A 17,206-nucleotide genomic window follows, 5' to 3' on the forward strand; every position below is an offset into this window, starting at 1 on the left:
CCTTTGACTTCATTTTTTCCTTTTTCTATGCCGTTTTCCACAGAGCAAGTTAATTCTTTTTTTGAAAAATGTGTATCAGATCCCATCTTTCACTTTCTTAAAGCCCTTCACAACTTCGCATTGGTCTGAAGACTAAAATTCAAACTCCTTATGAGGAACTGAGAGGCCCTGCCTTCCTCTCCAACCTTCTCTCTCCCTTACTCCCCACATGCATTACACCAATCTTTCCCCCTGTTCCTCCATGTCCATCTCTGCCCCATCTCTGGGCCTTTGCACTTGACCTTGTCTCTGACTATAATCCTCTTTGTCCACTCTCCTTCCATAACTGTCTGATTCTCATCTTTCATGCCTCAGCTCAAAAGTCATCTCTGAGTGAATTTTATCCCAATTTAAAAAAAATGGCCTCTCATGGGAGTTCCCTGGTGGCTTAGTGGTTAGGATTCCAGGCTTTCACTCTGTGACCTGAGTCCAACCTCTGGTCAAGGAACTGAGATCCCACAAGCAGGTTGGTGTGGCCACAAAAAAAAAATCTGCATCTCAGAAAGTCCTTTCTTAAAAAGCTTCCTTAATGTGGCTTCTTCCAGTTAAACCTGTATTATCTCTTTATTCATTTCCGTTACAGTACTTATCAGGGCTTCCCTGGTGGCTGAGAGGTTAAAGCATCTGCCTGCAATGCAGGAGACCCGGGTTCAATCCCTGGATTGGGAAGATCCCCTGGAGAAGGAAATGGCAACCCTCTCCAGTATTCTTGCCTGGAGAATCCCAGGATAGAGGAGCCTGGTAGGCTACAGTCCACGGGGTCACAAAGAGTCAGACACGACTGAGTACTTATCACAATCTTTAAACATCCTGCTTCAATCCAGTTGCTCAGTTGTGTTTGACTCTTTGTGACCCCATGGAGTGTAGCACGCCAGACTTCCTTGTCCATCACCAACTCCTGGAGCTTGCTCAAAGTCATGTTCATCAAGTTGGTGATGCCATCCAACCATCTCATTCTCTGTCATCCCTTTCTCCTCCTGCCTTTAATTTTCCCAGCATCAGGATCTTTTCAAACGAGTCAGTTCTTTGCATCAGGTGGCCAAAGTATTGGAGTTTCACCTTCAGCATCAGTCCTTCCAATGAATATCTAGGACTGATTTCCTTTAGGATGGACTTGTTTGATCTCCTTGCAGTTCAAGGGACTCTCAAGAGCCTTCTCCAACACCACAGTTCAAAAGCATCAGTTCTTCGGTGCTCAGCTTTCTTTATAGTCCAACTCTCACATCCATACATAACTACTGCAAAAACCATAGCTTTGACTAGACACACCTTTGTAGACAAAGTAATGTCTCTGCTTTTTAATATGTTGTCTAGTTTGGTCATAACTTTTCTTCCAAGGAGCAAGCGTCTTTTAATTTCATGGCTGAAGTCACCATCTGCAGTGATTTTGGAGCCCCCCAGATAAAGTCTCTCACTGCTTCCATTGTTTTCCTGTCTTACTATCTTTCTTTGTATTTATTTGGTTTTGGCTGTGCGGGGTCTTAAGGGCTTTCTCTAGTTGCCATGAATGGGCTTCTCATTACAGTAGCCTCTTCTGTTACAGAGCACAGGCTCTAGAGTGCTTGGACTCCATGGGTGCGGCACCTGTGGGATCCTACTGGATGAGGCATCGAATGCATGTCCCCTGCATTAGCAGGAGGACTTTCAACCACTGGACCACCAGGAAAGCCCCCTATCTTCCTTTATTCAACCTGAACATGAGTTCTATGTTGACACTATCCCTGAGAGTGTGATTCACAGTGCCTGCTCCATGGTTGCTGCCAGCATTAATCAATAAAATGAAAATAATTACCACCAGCCTGGCAAGGATACTAAGAAGAATGGATTCAGTGATATAGATAAAGGGCCTGTGACCTGTAAGTTTTTAAGAACCATAGCCATTATTATGCAGATGTGTTCATTCACTGAAGAAACATTTACAGTCACTAAATATTTGGTGCCGGGAATACAGTGCTGGAAAAGCAGGCACAATGCTTACTGAGATAGACATCTCAGTATAGTGTGGGAGACAGACATCTAATAGAGAGTTCTTTCTCTTTTTCAATTTTTTTCAGTCCAAGTTTTTGTTTGTTTAAAATTTTTATTTATTTATTTGGCTGCACCGGGTCTTAGCTATGGCATGCAAACTCTCAGCTGCAGCATATTTCCTGATTAAATCTGGGCCCCCTGCATTGGATGTACAGAATTTAAGCCACTGGACTCCCAGGGAAGTTCCTATTTGTTTGTTTTTTAATTGAAGTATGGTCGATGTACTTCCTCCAATGATTTTCCAATGTATTCTTTTTTTAAGAAAAATGTATTTATTTATTTTTGGCTGTTCTGGGTCTCCGTTGCTGTGCAGGCTTTCTCTAGTTGTGATGTTTCTCACTGCAGTGGCTTCTCTTGTTGCAAAGCTTGGGCTCTTGGGTGCTTAGGTTTCAGTCGTTGTGGCTGCCAGGCTCTAGAGCACTGGTTCAATAATTGTGGTGCATGGGCTTAGTTGCTCTGTGGTATGTGGGATCTTCCCATACCAGGGATCAAACCTGTCTCCTGCATTGGCATGCAGATTCTTTACCTCTGAGCCGTCAGGGAAGCCCTCAATATATTCATGACTCCATGGCTAGAATTAACAAACTTGAACTTCCCTGAACAGACATCAGACTTATGCCTCCTGCAGTGGAAGCTTGGGGTCTTAACCACTGGACCCCCTAGGGAAGTCCTAATAGAGAGTTCTAATAGAATGTATATCACAGGGGTGTGATGGGGGACAAACATACAGTGGTTAAAGCAGCACACAGGATCCCAGACTTGGGATCAACAAGGAAGTATCAGAGAGGATGGCACGTAAACTATGATCTGAAGGATGAGTAAGGGCAGGGAGGATAGAGGATAAGAGCTATGACTTACTTAGAGCCTACAAGCTCCCAGGCACTTTCTAAACAGTCATTAAGGCTTGAACTGTGTACCTTAAAGAACATATATTGAAGTCTTAACCCCTAGTACCTCAGAATGTGACATATTTGAAAACAGGGTCTTTACAGAGGTAATCAAGTTAACAACTTACTGAAGAGACATGGTTATACATCTTTTGTTGCTCGGATGTTATTGACAGGAGTGTTTCAATATTCCCTTACATAACAAATTGCCAGCCACAGGCATTAGCTTATGATGTGTTTAAGTGAGGTCATTAGGGTGGGCCCTGATCCAATATGACTGGTGTCCTTATTAAAGGGGTAATTTGGACACAGAAGGACAGACATACAGAAAAGATAATGGCAGACACATAGGGAAAAGACAGCCAGGCAACCAGAATGATGCAGCTACAAGTCAAGGAATGCCAAGGAATGTTAGCAAACACTGGAAGTTAGAAGAGGTGGGGAGGGACTTTCCTGCTGGTCCAGTGGCTAAGACTCCACACTCCCAGTGCAAGGGGACTGGGTCAGGGGACTAGATCCCACACGTTGCAACTAAAGATCCTGTGTGCCCCGATGAAGATCAGAGATACTGTGTGCCTCAACTAAGACCCAGCACAGCCAAATTAATTAATTATTCAACTTTTTTTTTTTTTTTTTTTTTAACGAGGCAGGGAAGGATTCTCTCCAGAACCATGCCAAGGAGCATGGCCCTGTCAAGCTTTTGAGTATTGATTTCTAGGCTCCAGAACTGTAGGACCACCCATTTCTCTTGCATTAAGCCCCTCATATTTGGTACTTTGTTACAGTAGCCCTAGCAAATGAATACAGTGGTTAAACCTTACCACCTTCTGAGATAACTATTACTATTCCCGTTTGACAGAGCAACAAGCCTCAGAGAGGGAAAGTGACCTGCCTGAGGTCACACAACACAGGCAGAGTGAATTCTGCTTGGTCCCATTATATATAACACATGGTCTCTTCACATGATGTGAACACCAAGGCTGTGTCCAAAGCGAAGGGGCTTCCTGGGGGAATCACGTACCTTTCAGCAGACTAGGCTACTTGGGGAAATACTCTCCTGTCTGACAACTACAACCAAACCTTCTCTTATTCTGGGGCAAGAAAGAGGGCCTGTGGGCTCCTTGCACTCAGCCCCTCCCTGCTTGCCCATCTCAAATAATTTGAAGCCCAGGATAAATGACAGCAAGGGAGCTGAGTTATGGAAACAACTATAGTCATTCTACAGGACACAGCTGACACCAATAAGACATAGGTCAGCTCGGAGCCCCGTCCTGGACCAGGCTGAGCTTCAAGAGGAAGACAGAACTTCAAAGGAAAATAGAGGCTGCTCCTATATCACCCTTCCCTAATTCCTACCTGAGGTCTTTTATCCGGAGAACTCTTAGCACAGTGACACATGCTCTGTAAGTGCCCGTGATTATTATTCCACGTGCCTCAAATCTAATGTCCTAGGCGAGGTTCTCTATACAACCCCCAAACCCTCTCTCCCAGGGCCTGCCACTCACCCTCAATGACATAGATCTTTTTTTGCAGCTCAGTGAACAGATCTTTCAGCTTCTCAAACGTGTCCAGGATCTTTACAAACTCCTCCACGGGTTTGGAGGCAAACTGATGGAGCGCCTCCTGACTTTCTTTGGTCTTAAAATTCTTTCCAATCTGGAAGAAATGAAGAGTGAAGAGCTGGCATCTCCAAACTTGCAGAACAATTTCCTACTATTTTCACAAGACCCTGGCCCCAGGGAGAAAGGGAGTGGGGTTCAAGAATAGGAGAGGGAAGACAGGTCCTAAGAAGTAGCAGGGACCTGAGGCCTGTACCCCAATGATGTAGCGGATGATGTCTTTGGCCGCATCAATGTTGTGTTCGTCGGTGGCTTCCCCATCAGTGATGATGATAAGCACTTTGGTGGCATCTGGGCGGGCTCCCAGCTCTTGCCGGAACACTTCTTTCCTGTATCCAGGAAGAGGGGGATGTAAGAGACTCCCCCCAAATCCTCTGAGGCTCCGCCTCACCATGCTCATTAAGTCACTGCCCGCTGATAATGACAAATCCCTCTTCACAATCCCCAGGCAGCTATTTCCAGCCCTCAAAAGCTCTCTTCTGAGCCTCCTTCCTCAGCCCAGGTCACCATATCTCTCCTTCTGAGCCAGTGGTCTTCAACGGAATTCTAGGTAGCCACGAGGTTGTCCCAGAGGCTATGGGCAGTGAGGGGAGACTCTGGGTTTCCTACTCTCCATTTCAACCACATGGCAACTACCCTTCAATCAGTTAGATATGCTGGTGATCTAGGTGAGATTCCAGTGGAAGGATGGGTTACATAGCCAAAGAAAACTGGAAAGGCACTCTTCTAGAGAAAGCTCATTCAACACCACCTGTGCCTTCCCAACCATCTCCAGGCTGCCTGTACATCTCTGCAACAGCAAGTTTCCTAGGGAATCAAAGAGACTTTTTTCCACATCAATCTCCCCCACAAATCATGAGCTCCCTGAGGAAAGAGCCATATTTGATTTGCTGCTGTATCTCTGGGTCCTGAATCGAGTAGGTGCTCAGTCATGTGACAGAAGAGAAAGCAGGGAAGACTAAATTCTGGACAGGTCCAGGCTGCAAATTCCTGCCCTGCCCACAGCCTCCTTCTGAAGCGAGACAGGCTGCCCACAACTTCCCCTGGGACAGCCACTCTATCTGAACCATCCTCTCCTCACCCCACAGCTAACCAAAGATGGACAATTTATCCAAGAGTGGCCATCCCACCATCCCTGACTTAGGGCATGATCTGCTTTGGGCACAGAAGCTGAAAGTCACCTGGAGAGGCCACAGTGTGAGGTGAAGAGATATGAGGGGAGAAGGGGAGAGCTATTAACACTTGGAAGCTGCCAAGGACAGAAGAACCTGATGGGTGGGCCGTGTCAAAACCACTTGCTGCCAATATCTCTGGTTCTATCTCGGATGCAAATGTTTCCCCAGCTTCCATCCACCTGAACACGGTCTATCATGGATCCTGTTCAAGGATTCCCACCCTGGCTTAAGCCACCATCATCTCTCTTCTAGATTGTTCAATAGCCTGCAAACTGGCTTCCCTGCTTCCACCCTTGCCCCTTCCACAGTCTGATCACAACTCTGCAGCTGGAGGGATTCTTTTAAAAACATAAGTCAGATGATCACTCCTCTGTCCAAAATCACCAATGAGAGACTTCCCTGGTGGTCAGGTGGCCTATACTCTACGCTCCCAGTGCAGGGGGCCCAGGTTTGATCCCTGGTCAGGGAACTAGATCCCACATGCAGAAACTAAGACCCGACACAGCCAAAAATAAATAAATAAATAAAATTTTTAAGAAAAGGTCGTGAGAGTGACATTAAAACATATACATTACCATATGTAAAACAAATAGCTACTAGGAGGTTGCTGTATAACTCAGGGAGCTGAGCCCGGTGCTCTGTGAGGACCGAGAGAGGTGGGATGAGGTGGAAGGTGGGAGTGAGGTTCAAGAGGGAGGGGACATATGTATACATATGGCTGATTCATGTGGCTGTATGGCAGAAACCAACATGACATTGTAAAGCAATTATATAACTAAAAATAAATCAATAAAAGGACCTGAACTAAAATTGCTCCACTTGAATTCTTACAATAACCTGTCCCTTGCTAGATCTACCTGTTGAGTTCCTACACCTTGCAACCTGAAGAAGCTAGTAATACCCAGAACAACCAATGGATGGGATCTTTCACAAAAGGGAACTCACGCAACATAGTTGATGGCACCAAAGGTGTTGGTCAACGAACGCATGTGTTTGACTCCAGCCAACAGAGCGTCAGGGTCCTTCTGTCTAATGTAATCCAAGAAAGTAAATTCTGTTTTGAAATATGTAGAAAACTGAACAGCCGCAAACTAGAAAAAAGAAGGGAGACATGAAACTCTTTACACAGCCCTTCCCACTTGTCTGCTCCAATCTCAACTTCTTATCCAAGACCTGGGCAACCCAACTCCACATTCCTGCCTCAAATCATTCTTTTGAAAATGAGGCTGTATAAAAAAAGAAGAAGAAAATGAGGTTGTATATAAACAAACACAGAAATAAATACATTTCAAATCCCTTATAGAATGCTGTCTGCTGGGCTCCGGTTCTCTGGGTTTGCCCACCTCACCAACAGAGATGGTTCCTAGCAGCCATATTTCTGCTGAGTATGAATATGACCCTGCGAAACTGGATACAACTGGCTGGGCTGAAGTTGGCCACTGGACTGAGGTGAGGCCAGTCAAAATCTTTCCTGTGTGAAATTGGAATTTACAGAGGGAGGGGCTGCTTGAGAAGATGATTTAAAAAAAAAACCCAACAGCCCTCCTGCAGCTTGAACATGTGAACTTGGGCACTTTCCACCAGCCCGTGTGATCCAAAGAAGCTGAGAGCCAGTCTGCAGAGATAAACAGAAAGAAAGAAAAGAAGGAAGCAAGAGTCAAAAAGAAACAGAAATATGAATTAGGGAGAATTCTGGAAGCAAAGGTCCAGTAATAGTCATGCCCATAGGTTATAGAGACACATTGTATTAATACTAGATTTTCCCTTTACGCCTTTAAGTAGCTATTGCTACCACCAGGAATCCTAACTACTATATTTACCTGGTAGGAAGAGTTGCTGAGCTTCTTCATCACATCCTTCATGAAGTCCACAGTTTTCTCAAATTCATCTTGCTGCAAGCTCATTGAGCCATCAAACAGAAATACCAAGTCTACGTTGCCCTTTATACATTCTACAGAGGTCAGACACGGAGGGACTTGGTAAAGGGTCTCCAGGGGTTGGCCTGCCCATGCTTGTTCTCATGAAAGGGCAACCACTTGGAGGTATTGCTCCCCACTGGGCCCCCCACTCCTTACCCTGATAACCAGGGTGCCCTTGCAGCACCGGACCCCTCAGATTCTTGTGGATGAGGTAACACAGACCACTTAGATAGATGTTCTGGTCACATGTTCGAGACAGCCCAGGATCACAGGCCTGAAGGAAGCAAAGAGTTTCAAAAAGGTTGAGGTGGGTTTCCCTGGTGGCTCCATGTGGTAAAGAATCTGCTAGCCAATGCAGGAAACACAGGTTCGATCCCCGATCCGGGGAGACCTCACATGCCTCAGAGTAACTAATTCATGTGCCACAACAATTGAGCCTGTGTTCTAGAGCCCAGAAGCCGAAACTACTGAAAGATATGTGTTCTAGAGCCTGTACTCTGCAACAAGAAAAGGTGCTGCAGTGAAAAGCCTGCAACTACAACTGGAGAGTAGCCCACTCAGCAATGAAGACTCAGCCCAGCAAAAAAAAAAAAAAAAAAAAAAAATTAATTAAATTATTAAAAAATAAAACGGGTTGGGGCTTCCTCTTGCTGTGTGTCTTTTGTACATCATCAACCAAGAACAAAAACCTTCATCACATCCTTCATGAAGTCCATAATTTTCTGAAATTCATCTTGCTGCAAGCTCCTTGAGCCATCAAACAGAAATACCAAGTCTACGTTGCCCTTTAGCATCATTATCCCTCGACCCTCATTCCTTATATCCAACTGGTTACCAAGGCAAGGTAATTCAGCCTCCAGGTCTTTTGTATCAGTCTGTTCATCCTTACTACCAATGCTATATGCCAATGGATGCTCGCTGCCTCCAGGATGAAACCTAAACTCCTTAGTTTGGCATTCATATTGTTTCAGTGGGCACTAGTACACATTTCCAGGCCCATCTGCTTCTATTCCCAAAGACACATTCTGCGTTTACACCAAATCAAATGACCCTCTATTCCTAGAATCTTCAATGCTGCCTCCTTTTTGATGACTATCTTTCTGCCAGACTGTAATTTTGAAAGGTCTGGCTTATGTCATAGTCATCTTTATATCTCATTCCCCTTTCCCCCATCAGAACCCAGTACAGTGCCTGGTGTGTAATCATAGCTAAGTAGCCAAACTCCAATTAAATACTGGATAAATATTGGGTTGGCCAAAATGTTTGTTTGCGTTTTTCCATACTGAACCCAAAGGAACTTTTCACCCAACCCTTTATTTCACTCACTTAACCTTCTGTCTCTCATACACCTGGGTCAGAAGGATACTGCTGAGATGAATTGTGAAGAACAACAGACTCTGGCTCAGATAGCAATTTGATTCAAATCCTGGGTCTACCTCCTTAAAACCATGTGATCTTGACAAAGGCTTTTAACCCTTTCCGTCCTGTTTCTTCCTGTGTAAAATGTGTATACTGATCCCTATCTCACCTCTGTCCTAAGGATTAGAAGAGATAACGCAGGGTTTCTCAAGCTTTAGGCATTTGTGTATGAATTCACAATTTATGCCATATGGGCAGATCACACATACTATTATTTATTTAATATTTCATTTAATTAAAAGTTATATTTTTTAAATTGAAGTACAGTTGATTTACGTTAGTTTCTAGAGTACAGCAAAGTGTTTCCATTACATATATATATATATATATATATATATATATATATACATACACACACACATTCTTTTCCATATTCTTTTCCATTATGGCTTATGACAAGATATTGAATATAGTTCCTAGTGTTATATAATAGGACATTGTTGGAAGAGAAGGGATAGGGGAGGAAAGGATGGAGAGTTTGAGATTAGCAAATGCAAACTATTATATATAGTTACCCTATATAATGTATATTATACATAGGATAAACAGCAAGGGCCTACTGTATGCACAGGGAACTATATCCAATATCTTGTCATAAGCCATAATGGAAAAGAATATGAAGAAACATACGTATAACTGAGTCACTATGTTGTATGGCACAAATTAACACAACCTTGTAAATCATCTAGACTTCAACAGAATTAAAAGCAAAACAAAAAAAACCAGGACTTTGTTGCTTAAAATTTACTTTTTACAACTTTAGCCTCATCCTAAGCAATGCATACTGAAAGAGGAATTCCCCAGGTCAGTAGGTGCCCAATATGCTACTGGAGATCAGTGGAGAAATAACTCCAGAAAGAATGAAGGGATGGAGCCAAAGCAAAAAAAAATACCCAGCTGTGGATGTGACTGGTGATAGAAGCAAGGTCTGATGCTGTAAAGAGCAATATTGCATAGGAACCTGGAATGTCAGATACATGAATCAAGGCAAATTGGAAGTGGTCATACAAGAGATGCTAAGAGTGAATGTTGACATTCTAGGAATCAGTGAACTGAAATGGACTGGAATGGGTGAATTTAACTCAGATGACCATTATATCTATTACTGCGGGCAGGAATCCCTCAGAAGAAATGGAGTAGCCATCATGGTCAATAAAAGAGTCTGAAATGCAGTACTTGGATGCAATCTCAAAAACAACAGAATGATCTCTGGTTTCCAAGGCAAACCATTCAATATCACAGTAATCCAAGTCTATGCCCCAACCAGTAACGGTGAAGAAGCTGAAGTTGAAAGGTTCTATGAAGACCTACAAGACCTTTTAGAACTCACACCCAAAAAAGATGTCCTTTTCATTATAGGGGACTGGAATGCAAAAGTAGGAAGTCAAGAAACACCTGGAGTAATGGGCAAATTTGGCCTTGGAATACGGAATGAAGCAGGGCAAAGACTAATAGAGTTTTGTCAAAAAAATGCACTGGTCATAGCAAACACCCTCTTCCAACAACACAAGAGAAGACGCTATACATGGACATCACCAGATGGTCAACACCGAAAGCAGATTGATTATATTCTTTGCGGCCAAAGATGGAGAAGCTCTATACAGTCAGCAAAAACAAGACCAGGAGCTGACTGTGATTCAGATCATGAACTCCTTATTGCCAAATTCAGACTAAAATTGAAGAAAGCAGGGAAAACCACTAGACCATTCAGGTATGACCAAAATCAAATCCCTTATGATTATACAGTGGAAGTGAGAAATAGATTTAAGGGACTAGATCTGATAGATAGAGTGCCTGATGAACTATGGATGGAGGTTTGTGACATTGTACAGGAGACAGGGATCAAGACCATCCCCATGGAAAAGAAATGCAAAAAAGCAAAATGGCTGTCTGGGGAGGACTTACAAATAGCTGTGAAAAGAAGAGAATCGAAAAGTAAAGGAGAAAAGGAAAGATATAAGCATCTGAATGCAGAGTTCCAAAGAATAGCAAAGAGAGATAAGAAAGCCTTCCTCAGTGATCAATGCAAAGAAATAGAGGAAAACAACAGAAAGGGAAAGACTAGAGATCTCTTCAAGAAAATTAGAGATACCAAGGAAACATTTCATGCAAAGCTGGGCTCGATAAAGGACAGAAATGGTATGGACCCAACAGAAGCAGAAGATATTAAGAAGAAGTGGCAAGAATACACAGAAGAACTGTACAAAAAAGATCTTCATGACCCAGATAATCACGAAGGTGTGATCACTGACCTAGAGCCAGACATCCTGGAATGTGAAGTCAAATGGGCCTTAGAAAGCATCACTACGAACAAAGCTAGTGGAGGTGATGGAATTCCAGTTGAGTGATTTCAAATCCTGAAAGATGATGCTGTGAAAGTGCTGCACTCAATATGCCAGCAAATTTGGAAAACTCAGCAGTGGCCACAGGACTGGAAGAAGTCAGTTTTCATTCCAATCCCAAAGAAAGACGATGCCAAAGAATGCTCAAACTACTGCACGATTGCACTCATCTCACATGCTAGTAAAGTAATACTCAAAATTCTCCAAGCCAGGCTTCAGCAATATGTGAACTGTGAACTTCCTGATGTTCAAGCTGGTTTTAGAAAAGGCAGAGGAACCAGAGATCAAATTGCCAACATCCGCTGGATCATGGAAAAAGCAAGAAAGTTCCAGAAAAACATCCATTTCTGCTTTATTGACTATGCCAAAGCCTTTGACTGTGTGGATCACAATAAACTGTGGAAAATTCTGAAAGAGATGGGAATACCACCTGATCTGCCTCTTGAGAAATTTGTATGCAGGTCAGGAAGCAACAGTTAGAACTGGACATGGAACAACAGACTGGTTCCAAATAGGAAAAGGAGTACGTCAAGGCTGTATATTGTCACCCTACTTATTTAACTTATATGCAGAGTACATCATGAGAAATGCTGAACTGGAAGAAGCACAAGCTGGAATCAAGATTGCCGGAAGAAATATCAATAACTTCAGATATGCAGATGACACCACCCTTATGGCAAAAAGTGAAGTTTAGGAACTCAAAAGCCTCTTGATGAAAGTGAAAGTGGAGAGTGAAAAAGTTGGCTTAAAGCTCAACATTCAGAAAACGAAAATCATGGCATCCGGTCCCACCACTTCATGGGAAATAGATGGGGAAACAATGGAAACAGTGTCAGATTTTATTTTTTTGGGCTCCAAAATCACTGCAGATGGTGACTGCAGCCATGAAATTAAAAGATGCTTACTCCTTGGAAGGAAAGTTATGACCAACCTAGATAGCATATTGAAAAGCAGAGACATTACTTTGCCAACAAAGGTCCGTCTAGTCAAGGCTATGGTTTTTCCTGTGGTCATGTATGGATGTGAGAGTTGGACTGTGAAGAAGGCTGAGCGCCAAAGAATTGATGCTTTTGAACTGTGGTGTTGGAGAAGACTCTTGAGAGTCCCTTGGACTGCAAGGAGATCCAACCAGTCCATTCTGAAGGAGATCAGCCCTGGGATTTCTTTGGAAGGAATGATGCTAAAGCTGAAACTCCAGTTCTTTGGCCACCTCATGCGAAGAGTTGACTCATTGGAAAAGACTCTGATGCTGGGAGGGATTGGGGGCAGGAGGAGAAGGGGACGACAGAGGATGAGATGGCTGGATGGCATCACCAACTCGATGGACGTGAGTCTGAGTGAACTCCGGGAGTTGGTGATGGACAGGGAGGCCTGGCGTGCTGCGATTCATGGGGTCGCAAAGAGTCGGACACGACTGAGCGACTGAACTAAACTGAACTGAATCAGTGCAATCCAAGGAATCATGAATTTGAGGGACTTGTATATTTGTTTCTAATAAACCATTAAATCAATGTATAACTATTAAAATGTTAAAGTTGTGTACAACTGTAAGTCATCTTGTGTATGAATGGTCACAGATATTTCATATTTGGGAAAAAAAAAAAACTGAGGTAGCTAAGGTCTTAAAAAGAGCTGATAGTTGGGTCTCAATAAATGCTGCTGCTGCTGCTGCTGCTGCTGCTAAGTCGCTTCAGTCATGTCTGACTCTGTGCAACCCCATGGACGGCAGCCCGCCAGGCCCCCCCGTCCCTGGGATTCTCCAGGCAAGAACACCAGAGTGGGTTGCCATTTCCTTCTCCAATGCATGAAAGTGAAAAGTGAAAGGGAAGTCGCTCAGTCATGTCCGACTCTTAGCAACCCCATGGACTGCAGCCCACCAGGCTCCTCCATCCATGGGATTTTCCAGGCAAGAGTACTGGAGTGGGGTGCCATTGCCTCCTCCGCAATAAATGCTAACTGAATCCAAATCTCTCTGGTGCCTTTAATCTTCCATAGGATCTTTTTTTAAAAATTGGAGTATATTTGCTTTACAATGTTATGTTAATTTCTGCTGTACAACAAAGTGAATCAGCTATACGTATACATGGACCTCTTGGACCTCCTTCTTGTGCCCTCTTGGACCTCCCTCCCACTCCCCTCATTTCACCCCTCTAGGTCATCACAGAGCACTGAGTTTAACTCCCTATGCTATACAAAAGCTTCCCACTAGCTAGCTATTTTACACATGACGGTGTATATGTTTCCATTCTAATCTCCCAATTCGTCCCACCCTCCCCTCTTCAATTGTGTCCACACATCCGTTTTCTCCATCTGTGTCTCTATTTCTGACCTGCAAATGGGTTCATCTATATCACTTCTCTAGATTCCACATACATATGTTAATATATGATATTTGTTTTTCTCTTTCTGATTTTCTTCACTCTGCATGCAGACTCTAGGTCCATCCACATCTCTACAAATGACCCAATTTGGTTCCTTCTTATGGCTAAGTAACACTTCATTGTGGGGTTTCCCCAGTGGCTCAATGGTAAAGAATCCACCTGCAGGTAGGAGACTTGGGTTTGGTCCCTGGATCAGGAAGATCCCCTGGAAGAAGAAATGGCAACCCACTCCAGTATTCTTGCCTGGAGAATCCCATGAACAGAGGAGCCTGGTGGGCTACAGTCCATGGGGTTGCAAAGAGTCAGACACAACTTAGAGACTAAACAACAGCAATATACCACTGTATATATGTACCACATTTTCTTCATTCATCTGTATAGGATCTTTAATTCTTTTTTCTTTCGTCTCCCTTTCCTAGCAAAAGCTTCATAGGTACTGACATCACACTATACAAAAATCTTACCAACAGGTTGTCACTTGTGGGGTCTGTTGCCAAGGTCATTCCCAAGTACTTGGAGGTATAGTTGGAACCTGTGGGCACCAGAAGATTCACCTGGAGAAACTTAGGCAACCCAGGTGTGATGGGGCCAGCCTCGACTTCCTGAGCACATTCCTCCCAAACCAGTTACTCACTCAGTGTGACTGGCAGGCAGTCTCCAGTTTCTGGCTGGCATTGATACAGGTTTCCCATGCTGTTCCCTTCGCTTGGAGCTCCCACGACAACCCTGATGAGGAATTCCACCTGTCAGATGGAGCTGCCCAGGTCTTTACCCAACCACTCTGACCTATTAAGGGGGTTCAGACCTCCTAAAAGATTTCTGGAAGCAATTCAGCCACTCCCTATCCAGGTGGATGCTAAGTTCCCATCTCTTCCTTATTGGATCCCAGAAAAATAATCCAATATGCCAGAATTCTAGAAAGTTAAGGATCTTTTCCATTGACTGTACAGAAAAACAGGCCCAGAGAATGATCTGCCAGAATGTGACACTGTGGTTTCATTCAATCAGCAATCAATTCAAAAGTCACATATGGCTTACCTGCTATGTGCTATGTACTAGGAATGGAGAGGGGTTTTGAGAGAGAAACAAAATCTCTGCCTTGAAGGAGTTCACTGTCTAGTTTGGGAGAGAGTCTGGAATTGAGAAAGTGTGGCAAAGCGTTTTAGGGGTTGTCATATGTATTCTATTAGGCACTTATAAGGCTTTTTTTTTTTTTTTCCACTTTTCACACCACAATGTGGGGTCTTAGTTCCCTGACCAGGGATTGAACTCGGCCCCTGAAGTGGAAGCTTGGGGTCCTAATCACTGGACCACCAGGAAAGTCCCGAGGCGCTTTAACGATGGATGGTTCTCATCCTACTATCAGATGGCCTTACTTGGATCCCACCATGGACTCCTCAAAACAGGAAGGTCCTGGTCAGGGCAAAGAGGGCCTGTGGCAACACTCACCCATTTCCAACTTGCAGAACGCGGTACCCAAAATGCCTCCCGGCGAGTGGAAAGGAGAAGTTTTGCACATGTCGCACATCCAGGTTGTAGCTCCAGGCTGGGGCTGAGAGACCAAAAGCGGGTCAGCCACTTCCGACCAGGGGCTTCTCCTTACCTTACAAGCCCCCACAGTGGCAGGCATTGATTGGCCGCCAGCCACACGCCCCCAGTGTGGTCAGGCCACCCATACCTGGGGCAGGACCAGAAGCTGCCCTCCAACCTCTCCTGGGGGCCTGGACTACAGGACATATGGAAGCAGCAATTCCTACTACCCAGAGCTCTAAAGGACACACACTTCCGACTGGCCTCTCAGCAAAGGAAGGATGAGAAGACAGTGGCACCTAAGGGAGGAGCAATCTGAAGGGGCCCCCCTTGGCGATGGGATGCCGCAAGGGTTCACATCTCCTCACACACCCACTTCTTCCTGGGACATGGGGCCCAGTCGCCCCGAAAACTCAGATCATTAGCCTCAGGCTTCTCCCTGTGAAAGTTGGAGATCCCCTGATTCTGTGAGGCTGCCTCCTTGCTCAAGTAATGCTCCCTAACTTCCCCCACCCCCATGGACCAGTCTCTGCCATAACCATTAGATCTCAAATTCCCCATCACCTCCCCAGCCTCAGTGATCCTTGGTGTCATCTGAAAGGCCCCAAGCTGTCTTTTTTCAGCCTTGCTTTCCTTACAGGTCTTGGGCTTATTTCACACATCTTAAGATGTCAGAGATGCAGGCCTCATTTATTTAGATTAAGAAACTGAGCCCCAGAAAGAGGGAAGGGACTTGTCCAAGATGACAATAAGAGGTAGAACCACGCATAGAACCAGATCCTAGGCCAGATCTATGTGTGCATTAACCATTCCCTCCAAAAAGCATGGCACCCCACTCCAGTTCTTGCCTGGAGAATACCATGGACAGAGGAGCCTGGCGGGTTACAGTCCACGCTGCTGCTGCTAAGTCGCTTCAGTCGTGTCCGACTCTGCGCGACCCCATAGACGGCAGCCCACCAGGCTCCCTGTCCCTGGGATTCTCCAGGCAAGAACACTGAAGTGGGTTGCCATTTCCTTCTCCAAGGTTTGCACAAAGTTGGACACAATTGAAGCGATTTAGCACGCAGGCACATCCCCTTTCTAAGGGCCCCTCCTCCACCTCTCACTGCTGTGACCTTTTTTCCGTCTTTTGCCTGAAAAGACCTTCAGATCCTGCCTGTAGTTTGTTTGTTTGTCTGACTTCATTTTTCTTCCCCTCTCTCCAGGATTCCCTGGGGCCCCGCATTACCTACGGCTCATGCCACCCTTAAATCAGCTGCTCGTGTACTCCGTTCTACAAAGTCCTACTGTTTCCCTCAGCACAGAGGCATGTCGCTTCCCCTCCCCATCTCCCTTGCCTACCAAAGACAAAAGGTCCAGACAGCAGCAACCTCAGCACGATGATGCAGGAATTCATCCTTCAAGCCAGCTGGAGGGAGCCAGCCCAGGTATAGTCTCAGAGGGCTCTTGGGATTTACTGGCGACAGGACTGGTTGAAAGAGGGAAATGATAAAGTCCCAGGGCGTCTTGCAGTGGAACTTTCTCACAGAGGCGCCAGGCTGGTGACAGAATCCGGGGGAGAGGGTTGTGCCTAGGCAGGTTGTGAAACTGTGGGTTTGAGAGGAAGTGTTAGCAGGTTAGACATTTCCTGTGCCTCTTGTATTTTTATATTATCCTGGGGAAGACAGCACGGTTGTGCTGCCCAACAGCTGCGGTGTCTCAGTCCTTCACCAACACGAGAACTTAAGATTCGTTAAAGCTCAGGGGAAGACTGGTCAGATGAACTGTGGTACAACCGTCATGGAATGCATGTAGCCACAAAAAAAGAAAAAGGAAAGAAAAAATAAGATGGGGCGGGGGAAAAAGGATGAGGTAGCTTTCCCTTGAC

At 44.8% G+C, this 17,206-nt stretch overlaps 1 protein-coding gene across 4 annotated transcripts in view; it reads right to left on the reverse strand.

Annotated features, from left to right (window-relative positions):
- The window catches only part of ITGAL (integrin subunit alpha L), a 48,402-nt gene extending 31,502 nt beyond the window's left edge, over positions 1–16,900 (reverse strand). Inside the window, exons 1-9 of one of the 4 annotated variants that reach the window (XM_025275590.2) lie at positions 16,681–16,898; positions 15,259–15,361; positions 14,444–14,535; positions 14,274–14,341; positions 7,824–7,941; positions 7,569–7,699; positions 6,694–6,839; positions 4,770–4,902; positions 4,460–4,610 (exon numbers count right to left, since the gene is read on the reverse strand). In XM_025275590.2, coding sequence (XP_025131375.2) covers positions 4,460–4,610; positions 4,770–4,902; positions 6,694–6,839; positions 7,569–7,699; positions 7,824–7,941; positions 14,274–14,341; positions 14,444–14,535; positions 15,259–15,361; positions 16,681–16,735 — 997 coding nt within the window. In that variant the 5' untranslated portion in view covers positions 16,736–16,898. Of the gene's footprint in view, positions 1–4,459; positions 4,611–4,756; positions 4,903–6,693; positions 7,205–7,568; positions 7,700–7,823; positions 7,942–14,273; positions 14,342–14,443; positions 14,536–15,258; positions 15,362–16,680 lie in introns of those variants that run through there. The other 3 variants (XM_044935678.1, XR_006548176.1, XM_044935679.2) reach the window with 3 other exon arrangements.
- Positions 16,901–17,206: the final 306 nt, after the last annotated feature.

This window comes from Bubalus bubalis, chromosome 24 (genome assembly GCF_019923935.1).
Source record: "Bubalus bubalis isolate 160015118507 breed Murrah chromosome 24, NDDB_SH_1, whole genome shotgun sequence".
In the NCBI taxonomy this organism is placed as follows: Eukaryota; Metazoa; Chordata; class Mammalia; order Artiodactyla; family Bovidae; genus Bubalus; species Bubalus bubalis.